The sequence below is a fragment of the Gasterosteus aculeatus genome, chromosome X, assembly GCF_964276395.1.
Source record: "Gasterosteus aculeatus chromosome X, fGasAcu3.hap1.1, whole genome shotgun sequence".
Classification (NCBI taxonomy): domain Eukaryota; kingdom Metazoa; phylum Chordata; class Actinopteri; order Perciformes; family Gasterosteidae; genus Gasterosteus; species Gasterosteus aculeatus.
Genome location: NC_135698.1, coordinates 2,733,325 through 2,752,635, shown reverse-complemented (window position 1 = coordinate 2,752,635; position 19,311 = coordinate 2,733,325). Strand labels below are relative to the sequence as shown.

At 43.8% G+C, this 19,311-nt stretch overlaps 1 protein-coding gene across 4 annotated transcripts; it reads left to right on the top strand.

Annotated features, from left to right (window-relative positions):
• Window positions 1-456: 456 nt before the first annotated feature.
• On the top strand, window positions 457-19,068 carry LOC120809038 (uncharacterized protein KIAA0513). 4 transcript variants are annotated; one of them, XR_013451107.1, is made up of 13 exons: window positions 460-608; window positions 4,185-4,691; window positions 6,154-6,253; window positions 6,440-6,513; window positions 7,285-7,355; window positions 9,727-9,925; window positions 10,014-10,054; window positions 10,168-10,240; window positions 12,281-12,358; window positions 14,448-14,525; window positions 15,937-16,017; window positions 16,345-16,439; window positions 16,562-19,068. XR_013451107.1 is itself a non-coding variant. In XM_040162562.2 (13 exons), exons 2-13 carry the CDS (start codon window positions 4,309-4,311, stop codon window positions 16,609-16,611), a joined length of 1,275 nt encoding a protein of 424 aa, XP_040018496.2. In that variant the 5' UTR covers window positions 460-608; window positions 4,185-4,308; the 3' UTR covers window positions 16,612-19,068. The 4 variants fall into 4 exon arrangements, 3 of the variants coding, with proteins under 3 accessions (XP_040018498.2, XP_040018496.2, XP_040018497.2); XM_040162562.2 differs by having other exon boundaries at window positions 14,448-14,477; XM_040162563.2 differs by having other exon boundaries at window positions 490-608; window positions 4,255-4,691; window positions 14,448-14,477.
• The last annotated feature ends 243 nt before the right edge of the window (window positions 19,069-19,311 follow it).

Sequence of the window (19,311 nt, the reverse complement as noted above, 5' to 3'; positions counted from 1 at the left end):
ATATTTTTTGTTTGCAGACCAGAAAACAAAATGTGACACTGAAGGAAAAACGACAATAACAGATTAGTTATTATCTAAATAACTACACACACTACTACTAAACAGTAATTTACTGGTGGATACACATATTACAAAAAAATCTGCTGCTCTTTAATTTAGTCGATGTAAATTAATTCAATACTTTCAAACTCTAGCGAAGTGCATGGAACACATGTCCAATTAAAATAGTATGATAGCATGCATAAATCTGTAAATGATAAGTTCATTTTAGAAAAATATTCAAGGAATGGCAGTGGAAGGACTTAAATGCTCAAAATTGGTTATTGTGTGTATATATATATATAAATATACACTGTATATACAGTATATTGTTGTGCCTAGCAACGGCACCTTTATTGTGTAGTATGTATCCGGTATGATTCACGCAGCACTGCGTGCTCATTGGCTGCGCTACTTGCTGACGTCATCAGGTTTCCCCCTCCTCGTCCCCTCGTCTCAATCCGCCTCTTGACGCGCGTGCGCGCTCTTCCTCCTTCCACGCCGACGTGAGCGAAACCCTCCGCCGCACACAAGAGCCGAGACGAGCCGGCGAGAGACGCCCCGCGCAGGTACAGCTGCTCCTTCTGACGTGGTCCCGTGAAATACCGGTTTCATTCACCGTTCTACGGGTCGTTTACGTCGTCCTCGCGCGGCTTCTCTGGTGTGCGTGTGTGTGTTTGTTTGAATTCAACGTGGTTACAGAGCGTGGACTTCGCGTCAGTGGCGTTTTTTTTTTTTTTTTGGCCCGTTGTTGTTTACGAGTTTGAAGACTTGTCTTCGAACGTGCGGACTATTCGGTTGCGGATTCCCCGTTTTTCCTTCAAACGCGAGCGCGCCTCGGCCCGGGAAACGTCCGCCTCGCGCGCGGCGTTTGTTCGGCGCGGAGCCGCCGCGGGTTCGAGTCCCGCCGCCCGCGTGCATCCGCGCTCCCGTGCCTGCGTCGACGTTGGTTAACAGCTGGTGGTCCTCGGCGGAGACCGCGGGAGCCCGACGACCCTCAGCGACGTGGCAATTGGGAGACGAGTTGGCTCGCGACCCCCGTGAAGCGGAGCACAGCGCGACATTGTTGCTGAATCGAGGGGCGTTTATTATTATACAGGTGGCCGGGTTTTTTTTATACTTGGTACTTCATCACGCTATCTGCTCAAAACTTCCTCCGAGACACAATGGATGATGCAACTGTCAAATAGTTCCAACGGAGTCCGGCGGGACCTTTTATTTACGTACAGAAAAACACGCATACGTTATTATTATTATTATTGATGGTACATGATAGAATGTCAGGGAGAGCGGGCCGGTTGCGCCCTGAGTAGGAAAGGAGCAGGACAATTTCCCCTCAATAAACCGACAATTAAAAAAAGAAAGGTATACTTCTTTGCATATGCATTGTTTAATTATTCTGCTATCTGATGCTTGAAAAGTAAAATCAAATCAGCTTATTGGTTATGGATAAACATAATGATTTTTTTTCTGTTTAGAAACCGAACATATTAATAATAGCATAATTAAGCTTAACCCCGAAACATGGCAGCCAGCAATTAAAATATGGGTGTGAATGTGTGTGTATAATATATATATATATATATATACACAAATTGTTTGTTTCAAATTCTCGGAAAACGTCCCAAAACTTTTTGTGTTTCCCTAATCAGAAGTTTCCAGAAGGAAACCGTGAGCAGTTCCAGATAACTGTTACAACAAGGATACATACGTACACATTTTTATTCCACAGGAGGAAAAAACAAATGAAAGAGAGAGCATTTTGAAGAGAACGGAACCCATCCCAGAAGTAGATACATGATATATTATTTATTTCTATATATATATATATATATATATTATATATATATATATATATATACATACATACACACACATAAGCATTATTCTCTGACTGTTCTCTCTCTGTCTTTTCCCCTTCGTGTACATTTCACTGATCGTGTTGGCGCGACTGCGCTCTGAGTAACCCTCTGGTGCAGCGCGCTTCGGTAGGAAGTGGATGTGGTGGTTTCAATGTCGTGCCCTTGATATTCAAACCTATTTGAGTTATTTAACGGGGGGGAGACGTAGGGCTCACCGTGCGCCGCGTTTGCTGACTCGGTGGTGGGGTGAGATGCCGCCATCTTTGTGTCTCCAGATGTCTCGCTCGCTTCTAAAAACAGATTTATCGTTGTCCGTTGTTGTCGTCGTTGTTGTCTGGGGGACAACGCTTACTGATTACATCATTCCCCTCAGCTGAGAGACGACACCTGATGCGTCTGCCATCAGCTACTTCAGCTTGTCACAAACCGGTGACGTGTGAGGGATTGAAGTTCAGCTGCAACACTGGCACTGTAGTGCTACTGGTGACTGACCTTTTGCATTGTTTTGCTGCATACTCTCCATATTATAAATAGTATTAATTGGTGGGATTTGTGATTTCATAGTGTTTCTGTGGTAATGGGACTTTGTAGTCGCTGCTAGTTGGTGATAGGAACCGCTCCCGATGACACCTTTTAATCAGGGGACACATAACATGGTCCAGTTTTGTTTGGGTCGGGCCCCTGTAGAAGTGTCCGGGGCCGACCTTCCTGTTCCGGGAGCACTTCACCGACTCCCTGCTACCTGTGGAGGTCTGATCCAAGTCAACTGGTGGACTGCTGTAACTTCTTGGAGCGGTGAGCCCTAGTTGGTTCAGGGACCGTGGTGGAAAACAACATTCATTCAGGCTGGCTCTGGACCTAAATCAATGGTTCTGGTTTATTACAATTTCCATTACTTTTGGTCATCATTCCCGTCTTGGTTTAACGTTATTCATAATAATAGGGTATAGGGTAAGGCACATTGTAAACTAAGCCCCAGGTCAGACAAGTTTGAGTTTTCCTCTTTTTGTCTTCTAGTTTTTACTTTTTTTAAATGTTTTAACTGTGTTTTTGCTGGCTCTGTGGCACTCTAAGATCTATTGATGAATAGTTTGTTATTAATAAAATATATTATTAAGTTCAAATAGAGCTGAGCAGTATTTTTTTTTCAACATCATCCTGGCTCAGTTTTGTCTTTGAGACTATGAGGGATTGTCCCGTTTTACCTGGAGGTGCTCCACTGCCGTGCCTTTAACGGTTTAACCTGCTGTAGAAGCAGCAACGGTTTCATTATTAACCGTCACTGGCTCTAATTTGAAATGTCCCAGCGAGTCATGACGGTGTGACAGCGTGGACAAATCCCATCTAAATGGATTTCAGCAACAAGCATAGGTCTTCTGCACCGAATCGCTCAAGCTTCTTTTGTAATTTGACACCCAACTCATTTAAAAGAAGCGTCGCTGTGTAATGTTGAGTCAAAAGGGTTGATCGGCGCATATGTCAGAATATAGATGACACCTATGTTTCCCTGCTTGAACTTTTCTTGTTGTCCGTTGGGTTGAGGATTGTTGGGGGCAACCCGTCGCTCGTCGACTGGAGACAGCCAGGGTAGGTGGGTTGAATCCCAGTACTCCCAACCGGAGAAAAGAAGTTCCACAACTGCCCACATGATTTCACTGATTCCCACAGGAGTCCGGCTGGTCAGGCTGTTCTGCAACTTACAATTATATTAATATTGCAATTTTCCTTTCTTTAGTTAATATTATTCATTGTTTGCCATTAAATGATTGGTCGAGCTTAATCCATAGAACCTGAAAAATGAGCATAGTCGTTTCCTAGACTTCACGTTAGTGTCCCATTACTTTATCTGCACGCTTGGTTTGCAGTAGAAGACGAGGCACAAAACACTAGACAAACATGATAGAAGCACCAAAGGGTTTAAATCGGTAAACCACCAACCAAGTAAAACAAATACAAGCGTCGATTCTATAGCATCTGTGTGTACTGTTGCTATTTTTTGTTGGCTTGATAGCACTTTGTCCAATACCATGTGACTATATACCTCCTGTCTGGAAGGAAAGTGCAGAAACTCACTGCACACAGAGTGGGAGTTGTCCTTTTAGGATGTTATCCTTTGTGACTCCGGGCTAAGCTGTGACTCGCCCAATCGGCCTGCTAGAACATTTAACAACTCGATGCAGAGTGTTTCTGTTGTTTAAAGATACGTTTCCAAACCAAGCACATTTTTAATTGTAAATGTAAAGAGTTATCACAAAACTTATTTTTTCTTTCCTTTGTTCACAGATAAGTTGAGTTTGTGAGTCCACTTGATGTTCAAGTTCTCGACAAGTAAAAAACCCCCATAACTGTGCAGTCTGGACCTTCAACTCGCATCCTTATCGGACCCCGGAAGGGACCTGCTGCCAACATGGAGGGCGTAGCAGCAGACCACCTGATCGACCTGGACCCGCCCTCTGACGCCCCAGCTCTCCGCATAGATGGAGGCCGACACCAGGACCGTGCTGCCATTTTCTCCCCAGAGCAGGCCCCCTCCGTGGGAGTCCACCAGCAGCCGTCACTGCCGCAGCCCACGGCACAAACCGAGCCCTGCCCCGCCCACCTCCACCCAAAGGACGGAGACGAAGACAGCGATGCTACGGAGTCGGCAGACAGCGAAAACGACATGGACTCGCCGTCCAACAGGAGGAGGTCGTCATCCTCGTCCTCTCACAGTGGCGAGGACACCGACAGTGAGACGGAGGAGAGGAGGCAGTTTATGAAGGCTTACGTGGAGAAGGTGTTTAACGGACGGTAAGGAAGAATTCTTGTTATATGTGGGCGATGTCTAACGTTTCACTCAGACGTGCCCAAACCATCTGGGTGTCTGAGGGACCTGGAACTCTTCTCAACGTGGGGCTACTTGGATCCAATAGGCTCTGATGTGTCAAACGAGGGGTTTAAAGTGCAAATCGGCCAATCGTGGCCGGACAATCCAGATATTCACAGTTTCTCTGCTGTGAGGTCTGTATACTAAAGCTTCTTTAGAGTTTCCACAAATACTAACCACACACTGGTCTATGACTTATGTGTGTTTTGCCTGGTATCACCATGTTTTATAGGCATAAATGAACAGTGATACCCCTCATTTATTTCTTAACCAGTAACATCTACTGATACTGATCAGAACACTCAAAGGTGTTTCCCTTTACCAGATTGCAGATATATATATAATATAATTATGATTGAAGCTTTCTGCTTGAAAATTATATTATCCTCCATCTATCCATCCATTTTCCTCTGCTGTTCCAGGGTTTGGGTCGCAGGCGGCCCAGACTTCCTCTAACCGCCAACAGTTTCCATCTCCTTCTGGGGGCGCTGGGAGATGTGATCCCTGAAGAGTGTCGGGGGTCTCCCAGGGCCTCCTACCCATCGGGCGCGACCGTAAAACCTCCAGTGGGAGGCGTCCATGAGGCATCCTAGTTAGTTAGTTGCCCAAACCCCCTCAGCTGTGGAGGAGTAACTCCTCACCTTTAAAGTTCCCTCCTGATGTCCGAGTCTCTAAGGCTGAAAATGCAAATGACTTTAGCTCTGCAAATGGACATACAAGATTTAACATTGATGGTTCAGTCTCGTCCGGCAAGGAACCACACTTTTGCTCAAATTTGTCTGGAGCCACCATTTGCAACCTGTCCTCTGTCCCCACCCTCTCAATCTTGCACAAGTGCTCAGTCGGTTGTTTTTGTTCAACCCATTTGTTTAGTCATTGCTCACTCTTCCAGGCTGTTTGGTCATCCGTCCTGCTTTGCGCTGTGTATTTACAACCAGATGCAACATGTCAGAGATTCCCATGACTCACTAGCATGTCGAGCAGAATACTTGATAAGAGATTTAATATGAGCAGGGTGAACTGTTGAAAGGGCATTTCTAAATAGCAGGGTACCTTTAATTCTTTTGTAATTTCATTTATCTATTTAGTTTTACTAACATTTGGTCATTTCTGAGTTCTCTGTCAGGTAATTTGCTATCCGTCACCCTTTGACCTCTTTACCATCTGGTAAATCTGACCACAGACCAATGTCTTAATCCATCTTGTCTAAAAAGAATGGATGTCTTGCCATGAGAACTGCGGAAATGTCTTTTTATTTAGAAAAACATCTCTCCCAATTACATGCGCGTGATAATTACCGCAGCCCTTAAGCCCACAGAGCTGGCGAAAATGAAACCTCTTTGCGTGTCGATCCAGGCTCTACGTTTCTCCACCCTGTTTTCACAGGAAGGACTTTGACCAGGAAGAGAAGGCTCGTTTCGGAGAGCTGTGCAGTGGGGAGAACGGTAAAGGCCGGGAGTGGTTTGCAAAATACGTCAGCGCACAGGTAAGCAAAAGGAAATGAAGAATTCCACATTCAACTGCCAAAGAATTACATGTTTTTGTTTGCACCCCCTGCATACAGAAGTCCACTGTTTTCTTTTCTAATTTGTCCGGTTTTCTGTGTGTGTAACTTAGCCGATGGTTGTTGAGGTGTTTTAACTTTTTCAACTCTGTCCCGCTGTGTTCACAGCGCTGCCACTCTAAGTGTGTGAGCGAAGCCACCTTCTACAGACTGGTGCAGTCGTTTGCGGTGGTTCTGTTTGAGTGAGTCTGATGTGATAGTTGAGACATTTACAACATTGTTAATGTTCTTCTCAGTTCTTCCCCTAAAAAGAAAACAAAAAAAACTCTGCAAAACCACATAACTTAAAAGGGAGAAGATGCATGTTAAGGGGCTATTATTTAGTGTTTGATGAATCCCAATTTGAGGAATTCAATTAGGCAAGGCCAGTTTATTTGTATAGCGCTTTTCATACACAAGGCAGACTCAAAGTGCTTCACATCATAACATTTCATACGATAAAGTGAAATAAAATGCAGGAATTAAAAGACAATTAAAAACAGCAAATAAAATTATAAATTAAAATCTTATTTAAATTGTTTAATTAAAGGCACAGGTTAAAAGTGCAATGTAGGTCAAATTTAGCAGAAGGCGAAGCTGAACATAAAAGTTTTCAGTCTTGTTTTAAACGTGGTCAGAGTTTAAGTCTTAAATCTTCAGGAAGTTTATTCCAGCTGTTTGTTGCGTAGTAACTAAATGATGCTTTCCCATGATTTGTATTTACTCTGGGAATCACTAACAGATTGGTGTCAGAAGATCTTAGTGATCTTGAATTAAGTTCGAGAGAAATCCCTTATGCAGCATCACACTCGCTTTATGACACAGAGGGAGAAGAACTCAATGTGGCTTGCGTCTTTTACTGGATTACTACTGTTCCATGTTCTCATCCTTTGAGCGAGATTCCTTCAGTAAATTACATACGTTCCAGTAAAGTCATCATAGGATCCTCTTTTTAAGAAATTCTGTGTTCACAGATGTTACCAGATGGATGACTACAGCCCGGCCAAGAACCTCATGACTATGTGCTTCACGTATTACTACAGTGGTAAGGTCTTACTCAAACCTCATGTGCCATGTATTGGAGTGACTTTTCTTTTCAAACTGGTTCACAATGAGCCTTTTATTGCACACATTTAAAAAAAACTTGCATCATTTTCCTCGCCCGGTGCTAATCGAGTGAGTGTTGCCACCACAGGTTGGTCCTGTGGTTTCTTTTTGCAGCAGCAAACGCGTATGCAATACCTTTTCAACATCCGCCTGCAGTGAATATTTTGACATAAAAGCTAGACCTGCACGGTATGCAACCCTGCACTGTGTTTGGTCGGAAGGGAAACGGTCTCTCGCACCGAATCCACATGACGTGAGACGTGAAGTTTACTTTGTTGTGTGAGAGTAGAAGTCTGAACGTTAAATCATCCGTTCAAATATGTCCGAATATCAGCTCAGTGTCAATAGTAACGAATTCACACGGTACGATTAGTACATGTATTTTATGTATTATGGTTTGAAAATAATTGACTTTCTTCACAAAAATGCTTTTTTTTTAATGCACTCAAATAGTCATCTTTTTATAAAAAATAAAGACAAAATCCATAAATAATAAATCAAATCACAAAGCTGTTTGTTTTGTCCCCACATTTCTATTTCCCTTCATCAGAGACATCAAGTGGTGTTCTCATCTTTATCCTTCCTGTCATGCTTTAGTTATTAGTTATTAGGATCAGAAAGAGAGAACAGGCTAACAGGACATGCTGCAGCTACTTTTTTGTGAGCAAAATGTTATGCATTTTCAGATATGCATTAAAAATCAACCATCAATATACATATGCACATACACACATACCCATAGGCATACATAGATATGCACCTATATATGCATACACACATGCACTCACACCCACTTGAACATATAAACAAAATACGCACATAATGGTAAAACAAAAAACAAGTAATCTGATCTGATCTGCTATGGCCGGGGTTAGAGGACTTTTTTTCTGCTCCGCAGACACCTTTTTTTTTTTTTTTTGCAATTACACACATCATACGTTTCCTGTAGTTCTTGTCCAGCCTTCCTTCGATATGATCTCCTGCCAAACATTTTCCCTCAGCCCTTTTGCCACGTTGGTCTCAGGCCTTCGCACATTCTAATTTGAATATTTTATATTATCCTGTAGAATATTGAGGCAGCGTGTGCGAGAAATTCTTCAGTCCGGTTGTTTTCCTTCTCTGCTCTTTTCAGTCCAAACACCTTCCCTATGCTGCTCCTCGGCTGTAAATACGTTCAGAAATCCGCTTTCTCCTGTAACTTAGATTTTCTTTTTACGGTTCTCAAATGATCTGAATATCCCATAGAATTGTTTTTTTTCCTATACAAATGACAGGATTATTCCAAAGTGAGGAGTAGTCTTCTTTGTAACGAGAGATGCCGAGCATCTTGTGTGCCCTTGCCCATGTCCACTCAGAGTATTGTAAAATTAGACCTTTGTTTATGTGTTTTTGTGTAGAATGTCTATAACCTGTATGCTGCAGCTGGTATCCCTTCCATCTTTACCCACGTTGGTTTAGCTCCAGAATAATTCCCAAATAATTAAGCCATTTTGGGATCTATTTAAACGGAAATGTTTCTATCATTGCTCGACTACATCCTCTTGATATTGGCATGCATTCATATTTATACCAACCCTGATGTTTTTTTGATTGTATTAAGCACAGTAGAATAGTTTACAACCTAGCAAAGATCATACTGCACATTAATCCAACTCACAGGTCTGTAATTTCCAGGATCAGTCGGGCCTTTATCTTTTTCACCAATGAAGGATATCAGTGATTCGTTGTATTTTGGTTGCTCTCCCAGTGAAAAGGATTATGATTCAGACAAAGTTAATCCTGATCTTTTGCTAAATACTAAGATCTGCTAGCATACGTTCCTGCCGCGCTGTATGTTAAATGCAGGCGTACTTATGAAGGTAATTCAAAGAATACGCCAAACATGTCAAACTAAAGATCTGATTGGCTGAAGACCATGACAATCAACCAATATGGTGCCCTAAGCTCTTTTTAAAACAAGATGCACTGGAAGCAGCGCTGCAGGCTCTAAGCAACAGAGGAAAACAGGAGCTGTGCAATAAGAAAACACTATAATAAATGGCAAATGGACTGTACTTGTGTAGCGCTTTTCTAGTCTTCCGACCAAGCGCTTTAACACTACATGACATCATTCACCCATTCACATTTGTGAATTGATCTTAATCCATTTCCAGAGCCGATGGACTCTGTTTTAAGGTTCGGCTCACTCAGTTGCAGCCGGCTAAAATGAAAATAATCAATCATCAGACAGTCACTTAACATGTTGGAAGGTCAACTAGGTTCCCCGTTGAACCCAGATCGCCCATTTTTCTCACTTTGCTCTCGTTCAGGGAAGTCCCAGCCCTCTCCCTCTGAGTTACTGGATGGGAGTGGTCCTCCGGCTGGTCTGGACACGTACATCTACAAAGCGAACTCCTGGCTGTCCATGAAGAAGGATGCCGCTGAGCGCCTCCTCAAAACCACATCAAAGACGGACGCCAAAGGCTTCTTTGGAGGCAAGCTGAGAGGCTCCATGGCTCCCAAGACTGAGTGAGCGGATTCATCATCCTTTCGTTGACGTGGCCGTTCAGAGTGGTCATATCTTTGTCTTGGTCTTAACCCGTGTTCTCATTTCTAGGGAAGGGGAAAGCCCATTTGAGGCAAAGCCCAAGTCACCAGGTACGGTGCACCATAACTCTCTTGAACTGCAGTTATTGGAGTGAGCTTTAACGTGCTCCACTAAGGTTTTATAAAACGTGATTCAGCAACCTGCCACGTGTTCTCCATCCCAGTGTCTGAGGCATCAACGAAAAAGAAAGGAGAGAAGGTGTACCTATACACTCACCTGAAGCAGCAACCCATCTGGTAAGTTAAGGCAAACGGAACAGATGCAAAAGCTAAATCCTCGATTCTGTTCACCACAAAAGTGTGAAATTAACATTGCCTTTTGTTTGGTTTTTGTTGATATATAAATATTGATTAAAGCTTTTGCTGAACCTCCTAGAGGTGAAGATACCCTTCATTAAGTCCCACCCCCACTGCTAATCAGTCAAGCTGTCAGAGCAATGTTTCCATGGAAACCACACTCAAACTTTCCAGAAAAAATAAAGAAAAAATACATTTTGTAGACTAGACAGAAGGGTACAACAGGGTTCACTGAATAAGCAGACCACAATCCGAGTCCAAACCCGAGAAAGAGGAATAGAGCTGAAAAGTGGTTTGATAACTACAGATAAAGTCCCTGCACACACAAGTTATCTTTGTAGAAGGTCAGAATAATATTGCGGATTTTTGATGATCACTTCCCCCGACTCCACCTGCAAGTGCATCACAGACTTCCCGTCGGACAGGAAGCAGCACGTGAAGCTGGGGAAACATGTCTCAGCCACTCTGCACCGGTTCCCCCCAAGGCGGCGTTCTTTCCCCTCTGCTCTTCTCCCTGTACACCAACAGCTGCACCACCAGTCCGTCAAGCTACCAAAGTTTGCGGATGACACCACCCTTATTGGACTGATGGGGATGAGTCCGCCTACAGGTGGGAGTCTGACCATCTGGTGTCGTGGTGCAGCCAAAATAACCTGGAGCTCAACGCTCTGAAGACAGTGGAGATGGTTGTGGATTTCAGGAAGAATGGAGTTCCACCTTCCCCCATCACCCTGTGTGACTCCCCCGTCACTATTGTGGATTCCTTCCGTTTCCTGGGCTCCATCGTCACCCAGGACCTCAAGTGGGTGCTGAACATCAGCTCCATCACAAAGTAGGCTCAGCAGAGGTTGTTCTTCCTGAGGCAGCTGAAGAAATTCAACCTGCCAAAGACAATGATGGTCCACTTCTACACGGCCATCATCGAGTCCATCCTCTGCTCCTCCATCACCGTCTGGTACGCTGCAGCCACAGCCAAGGACAAGGGCAGGCTGCAGCGTCTCATCCGCTCTGCAGAGAGGGTGATCGGCTGCAATCTGCCGTCCCTGCAGGACTTGTTCGCTTCCAGGACCCTAAAGCGAGCTAAAAAGATGGCGGCCGACCCCTCTCACCCCGGACAAAAAATGTTTCATCAATCACAGATTTACGGACGCAGGAATGGAGAAGACGCGTGCGGCATATTTTTCACCCGCCGAGAAGCAACTAATAATGGAAACTTATAAAGAGTCTAAGTTATAAGTGAAGCATCTAATATGCAAAAAAACGGCAGCTGTAGTTAAACAGAGAAAAGGCCTGGCCGACAATCACGGACTGAATGCGGAATGATTGAAAAATATGTACTTACTAGGGAAGTTGTAGAAAGTTTTAATTGCTGTATCTGTGTGCTGGTTTTACCGTAAAGTGCCTACCACGTAAAGCACTATGTAAATAGAGGGAGGGAATTAATGTTCCTCTGTTCCCCCCCCACCATCTGAACAACGGCAATAGTAGGGTTACGCCGGGCATACCTCTCCACCGGTCACTCCCTTCACACTCCACATGTAGATACACTTTCTGTCTGCTGGTGCACTTTATTTTTAATTTAAATTCCTCTTGCACTCTGTTGTCTCATGTCTTGTTGTCCCTTGTCTTACTGTCCGATGTAATGCACCAACCACCAAGTCAAATTCCTTGTATGTCTTAACATATTTTGGTAATAAATGTTCCTGAACTGAATTTAAAGTATGTTATAATGCACAGAGCAGTTTGACGTGTTTTTGTTGTAAACCACTGGAGAGGAATTGTATCATCGTCCTAGAAATGACCGGCCTCACATCTTTGGTGACTCTGCTTCCATGCTTTGCCTGGAGAAATGAGATGTGGCCGGTGTAACCAGGCTGATCATTTAATGATTTACTTTTCTTCCACTTGCTGACGTGTCCAGTGCTTGGTAAAGTAGGTTAGGCAAGTAACTTCTAACATGTCGTCCATTTTCTCCCCCAGGCACACGCTGAGATTTTGGAATGCTTCATTTTTTGATGCCGTCCATTGTGAGAGGAAGAAGAGGTCGCCAACCACGAGGTCAGTGTGGAAGGGAAACCTACAGGGTCACAGTGCTGCATTGTGAGGGAAAATGCCGCATGTTTCAAAATATGTATGTGTTCCAGGGTCACTACCTGTCAGACGAAAAATGTCTTGGATAAAGGTTGGAGATGCTGTAGCGATATAATCTTGACTGAAAGAACTTTATCCAAAGACAAATGTCCCAATGGTGTAGAGTATGTTTCAGCCTGATAAGCTTCTGATGTCCCACACCTCTACTCACCTGTCTTCTGTTTCCGGGGGGAACCGGTATTTAACTGGTCTAGTAAGTGTCTTTTAGAAGGCGTCAACCGTGGATATCATTGTAGTGTCAAGTTGAGGAAGTTGACAGCTGAAAGAAATGAGCTGTAACTGAGCCTGCTTGTTCTTGACCGGAGGAGACTCCTCAGAACCCCAATTTGAGTTTAATTTGACATGGATGTGGAGCAGGTTGTTCCTTGTAGCCAAGAAACTTCGAGAAAACGTGGACTACGACAAAGATAATGTGTCAGACAAACTTTCCGTTAAAAAAGACAGACCCCTAAACTTTAGAAAATAAACTCCTTTTAAGATGAACCGTATTACATTACAGGTCATTTAGCTGACCTTTATCCAAAGCGACTTGCGTTGCATTTTTAACCCATGGGGTTTTATATTTTTGCCCGGGGAGCATTTAGGGGTAAGGTGTCTTGCTCAGGGACACTTCGACATGGGACACGGAGCAGCCGGGGCTTGAACCGCCAACCTCGCGGTTCCCGGCGCTCCCTCTCTACACCTGCATTTAAAAAGCAAAATTGATCAAAAGTAGGGGATCTCACCCCTTAAAGGAGCTGTATTATGCGCTTATACTAAAAGTTGATATGGTTCTTAGTGGTCTGGGTGTGCCCTCAGCCATGGCGATGGTATTAGTGCAGGCCTTGCTGTTCTGTTTTGGAGAACTGAAAATGCAATTATCATGTCTGCTAGTTGGTGATGGGTCAGCTGCTTATTGTCGGGCTGGAAAAAGAAAGCTCTACCTGCTGCTTTGCTCACGACAACAGGATTTATCAACAATTCATTTTAGCAAATGTGGGAAATGAGAGAAGCTCATGACCGTTATCTGTGGCTGTAGTGGGAGGTTGGAAGAGCACATGTTGTTGGTGTTTTCTGCTACCAGCACACCGCTGAGGTCAATGCAGCTGTCCAGGAGAGATTCAATTAGATTTTCAATTGATTTCATTTTGAATGGCCCAAAATTACAAATTAGCCTCAGAGGGCTTTACAGTCGGTACACCTAAAACATCCTTTGTCACGAAACCAGTGTTTCAGGGCCTCCATTAGTCCATACAGAGGTTGCCCTCCCCCGTATGGACTATTAAAGTGCTTTCCAGAGCCTTATCAAATACACATGGGGGGATCCTGGATTTAGTTTATAAAGACCAAACCTGTTTGGTATCCGGACAATTATTGACAACATAAACTCTGCAGACACCACTGATTCTTTGACTGAAGGACAACCATGTTTGGTCAAGACTGTGGCTTGTCTCACTCACTCACTCGTACAGCGAGGGAGAACACCGGGTCGTCTTATTGCAGGTCAACTCAGCTGTTGAGCCCTTGCTGTGCAGGTTGAGTGGTCGACTCTCACATATGCTCCTCACGTCTTGATCGTCCTCATATAGTATCTACTTATGCACCCCTCAAAAGGGATGTTCATTGATTGCAGAGTGCTTCGTCCTTCATGAAAAGGCCTCGTCTGCGCATGTGAGCTGGGATGGGGGTGACAGTGGAGGGATCGGGCCTGGTGGACTTGTGGACAGAGGGGCTGAAAGTTTCAGACCTTCATCCTGAGCTTTGTTTTGTTGCCAGGTTGAACGTCTTTTTGTTCAGCGCCCTCGTCTGGTCCGCACCGTTTGCTGTTAAAGACGCGGTTTCAGGGTCTTGGGAAGGTTTTTGTCAAAAAAACGACTTTGAAAACCCAAACCCTGTCCTCTTCCCTTCTCTTCCTCTCTTTTCATCTTCACCGGTCTGCCAGCTGCTGCTGCTGCCGTCCTCCCTCTATCTGCATGTTGACCTTAACCCATGTCTCCTTGTTCTTGCTGCCGGGCAGGGGAACGCAGGATGGAGAAAAAGACGAGAGGTCTGTCCTTCTATGTGTGCACCGCCCTAAAAGATAAACTAAACTAAGGTGAATCCGGGTGGAGAGGAGACAAAGGGCAGATGCTTTGAAGTTGTATCTGAAGGAGACAGACGATTAGCGAGTCAATTTATGTTTCTGTCTTGTACGAAAAAACAGCATTAGGTTACGCGATGCATTGGAATAATATGTGTATACTATACATACTATGTGCATTTAATCCTTGTTAAGAGGACAAGGAGAAACTCCTAAGCTTTTTGACAAAAGTACAGGCGAAGCACGCTGTGTGTTCCTTCGATTTAGGGAAAGCTTTCTTCAGAATAAAACCCTCACAACATTGAAACTGTAAATATTGAAGCTTCAAACACTAACTTAGTTAGAAAATATTGAAATACAATGGAAATTCTATTTTAATAAAATATCATAATACAAAACCCGTATTTAAATATCAAAATACAATTTAAATACTTTAAAGATGAAACAATCAAAACAAACAAATGAATTTGCTAATTAAATCTTGTACCGTATTTTCTAAATATTTTACAGGAAATGTTTATTGATAAATTCTTTGCTTTTAAAACTGTCAAAGGATTTGATTATAATCCAGCTATGATTAATAATCAAGCACCAATTATGGTCTTAGCTCCACAGTTGCCCCAATGACCTCAAAATGATGCAACAAATCTAAGAACTGCTACTCTCCTCTTCACATCATACGGCCCATTCACCATGTGTGTGCATACACATGGGGGACACCCGAAGGTCCTGACTGGGCCTCTCTGAGACAAACGGGTCAGCTAACATTTCCTCACCCGTAGACCGAGTTGTGTTTTATTTCCCCACCAAATGAATATTCCCTTTGTAGCTTTGGTCTTCACTTCCTGGGAAGTTATCCTTACTGGAGTCTGCTGCTCGGTTCCGGGCAGGTTCCCTACATTTGGTTTGATTAGACATGAATAGTCATTAACCCCTCATGTTGTAGATGAATGCAGCTTCAAGGCCTCGAATCTTTTAAAACTGTATTTTACATTAAGAACCCTCCATCTCTAAAGAGATGAAAGCAGAGGATCCAGATGGGATCAAATACAGAGTCCCTAAACATTTCCTTACAGGTGGTTTTAAGGTAGATATTTTATGTATAGTAAGAAAGTGACTCTGGTAATTATTTAGATTTAATTTGTGGCAGAAATACAGTACATGAACATCCTCCCTGAACCCAATTTATTTTCGTTCTGTTGGTGAATTGTTGGTGACGCTTTTCATCCATTTGTTAATAATGATTCTTTGTGAATTAATCATTTGTTGTTTTATTATTTTGCTGCTGGCTGGCTAATGTGTTTTTTGTGTTTTACATTGACTGGAAATTCAGTTTTTGCTCAAGAGCAGAATATTAGAATAACAGAACTTCTGACTGCTGCTAAAAGTAAAACGGACACTGACTGACTGACTGTCTGTGCCGCAGGGAGAAGTGGTGTCACATGACCCAGGAGGAAAGGGACGACAGCTCCAAAATGGATGAGAACATCGCCTTCGGCCAGCTGGGGTGAGGAAGCTGCCACACGGATACAGCTTGTAGAAAAACACAACCACATTAGTTGAGAATACATTCTCAGACCGGATATCACATTATGGTGGACTGATTGATACTATTAATGCTACTTTAAATTATTTAAAAATGTTTAAACATGACTAAGTGCATGACTTAAGTGCATAAATAAAATATTATTATGTTATCACATGTAGGGTTAAAGAGCTGTGGTCAGAAGACTAGAAAGGTGCTGTAAAAGTACCATTTATTGGTTTGGTTTTTGTTGTTGTAAATGGTTAATGACAAAATTCCCATTTGTACTAATTTGCATTGTGTTTTCAGGACATTCACTCACAACATGCTGGCGTTTGGGCTCAGTAAGAAGCTTTGCAATGACTTCCTGAAGAAGCAGGCAATCATTGGGAACCTGCATGAAGGTAACGCATTAAACACACACACACACTCCCCTCAGCCCATTCGTTCATTTGATATGCTTCACACGACCTCGTAGCTCCCTGTTCAGCGGCCTGTTACGGATCCGTTTGTTTCCCCTTCGCAGAACAGTACAAGCTTCTGAGTGACCACATAGAGAAAATGGCGGCAGAGTGAGTTCGCCACGTTTCGAGGTCGCCATCAGACCGACATCAGCCATTTCTTCTCAATGGATGACGATGTGACTGACCGCCTGTTTGACTGCATTTGTGTGGTGCGCCGCTGAGAAACAACAACAACAACGACCAACTGCACTGTTCCATACTTGTAGCAAACCCCGTTTATCCAACGTGGTGGTGCTCCTCTGCACCGGGTCATGTGATCGGCACTAATAATACATCATCAGCTGGTGTCCGTGACCAGAGGCAGCTCCTCGGTGTGCCACAAGATCTCCACGTGGTGCGTACGGGATCTACCCGTGATGCTGTTCTTCTCAGCAATCCCTTGGCGGCCGCATTTTATTCCATGTTGGCGAAGCCCGTTCCAACAGCGTCTGGTGAAAGACTGTCCTACGCATCAAACCGTGGTTCAAACCAGACTATGATGACTTGGGGGGCTTTATGTGTTATTTGGGAGATAAGCAGGCTGACTGAAAGATTTCTGTGATGCTGTAGTATCCTATTGGGCAATACAAAGCTCCAGACGTGTGTAACATAAGACATTATCTCTGGCATTTAACATTCAGAAGCAACATCCAGCCTCTTATTGCCCGAATTGGTTTTACAGGAATTCTCTTGAAGCTACAGCCAGGAGATATTTTGTTGGCTTTGCATAAAACCTTTTTAAACAGGGAAACTGCTAGACTGGCTCTACCCAAAGGTCTCCGAAAGGTTTGAACAAGTGAGCTTCAGTGGTGCGTGGTCTGGCCTACGCAGGCCCAGGGGCCCTCAGGGCCCCTCGAAAGGACCATTGAGAAACATCCAGTAACAATGAAAGGAGCCTTAACTGTTGCTGAGGCCAAACAACCATACAGTGTGTTGCCCAGTCGCGCGTACGGCCATGTTTTTAGGTGCACATCCTACCGCTGCCGACTCTTGCTTCCAGTCTTTAATGCTGCTCGTTCTTCTCGTTCTCTCTGAAAGAACAAAAAGCCGTCTTCTGTCAATCACATTTACTCACGGCACGCGTTCAAAGCGTAGCGCCGATCCTGTTTATGTTCTTTAATCAGACTTCGGGAATCAAAATATTTATCCGTCCCAAGTGCCTGCGGAACTCTCTATTGACCCGCCGAACACTAATAATGGAGAGTCTGATCATTCTCACTCGTTCCCTGCATGAAGGGAGAACAATAACGTTGGCACGGGAATGCCGTCCATAGTCTTGTGTTTTCAGACGCCTTGATAGCGGTAGTATTTTCCTTTTTAGTGGAGCTGTAACGCCAGATGCATAGCTGACACGGTTCCTATCCTGCTGCATGTATATATCCATGTAGCGTGTGCGAAATGCATCCGGCTAAAGTGAAATGAGTGATCTCCTCATTGTGTTACTTCCCCCGGCCGCTGGGGGGAGCCTCGCGTTATCGTTCAAAGGGCTGAGAGACGTCAAACCGTCCTGTTTAGCTTTAATCTAGAAACTTGATTAATGAGGCTTTTTCAACGGGGGACTTCTACACACGAATGCTGGGACGGTGCACTTTCTGGCAGGTGGAATCCAATTTAAGATCCATAATGTATTTGAATGTGTTGTGGTTTCACCTTGTAAATACTGTACGTATTCCTCTGTGTTGTAGGACTTGATTATGTGCCGCTGCTTTTTTTGACTGTCATATCCATGAGGAACATAAAGGTCTGACGATACGTCCTCTCGGGTGTCCCTTCGTGGTAAGCTTTACCTGATGTGACCCATGACCTTGTTGCCACTGTGAAACGTTGAATATGCTCCTGGGTTGATTAAATTATTGACCTGTGTATCGTACATGTACTACATTTAGTCTCAGAAACTCTGCACTGCAATCTCCTGAATCATGTTCTAGTGATGCCTTTTATATTTGTTCTGCGTGGATGGTGCACGCTCTGTCTCCAGCACCTCTGTTGGTAGATGTTCTCCATATCCTGGATGAAAAGACCACGTCATTAATAAAGGACACGGAGTCCTTCAGAATTGTTACTCAGTATTGTTACTCTATTGTTCCGTGGAAGCCAAATTGACCAAAAACCAACTGAGATCAGCTACTGATGGTTAAACGTTTAGCGCCGTGGGCGTTTCTCACGGAGTGGCTCACTCCCACTTCTCTAGTGATGGAGTTGTCATCCTTAGCCAAATGCCACAAATATGTAATTGCCAAAAATGTGTAACACAAGTTGCTGAAATGTCATGAATGCATTTCCCTTTTTGGGAAGTTTCTTGGATCTGTGTTACAGGCATACCTAAAATAGGCATTCGAATTGTGGTTTTTTTGACGTTATGGAAGAGAATGTATGAAATATCAACAAAAGAAGTGTGTGTGTGTGTGTGTGTGTAATAGTGCTATACTATTATGAAGCAATGTTACTATATTGATTATTGATCCTTGGAAGATGATTTTTCAGCAGCAAAGACCGAAGAAAACCCTTTAAATAAACTGCCTACCTATGCCTTGATGCGTGCGTGTCTGCCTGTGTGCGTGTGTACATGTCTGAGTGGATGTGAGCCTGTGATTGGGCGTCTTTGTACCAGTCCAATGTGCTGCCCACACTCCGCCATGTCCAAACAAACAGCGGTCACACTTGCTGCTCTCGGATTGGACGGCAGCTAATGAGCTGTGAAAGGCCAGTCAGCAGTGTCACACCATGAGCACCCTCCTCCACGTAATCAGTACCAGACCTCAACACAACCACA

What these genes read in the sequence shown, in the direction of transcription:
- LOC120809038 (XM_040162562.2), top strand. Translation starts at nt 4,309, where the DNA reads ATGGAGGGCGTAGCAGCAGACCACCTGATCGACCTGGACCCGCCCTCT. An exon ending in TTTGCGGTGGTTCTGTTTGA is followed by an intron (nt 6,514 to 7,284) that starts GTGAGTCTGATG and finishes CTGTGTTCACAG; the next exon opens with ATGTTACCAGATGGATGACT. An exon ending in CTTCACGTATTACTACAGTG is followed by an intron (nt 7,356 to 9,726) that starts GTAAGGTCTTAC and finishes GCTCTCGTTCAG; the next exon opens with GGAAGTCCCAGCCCTCTCCC.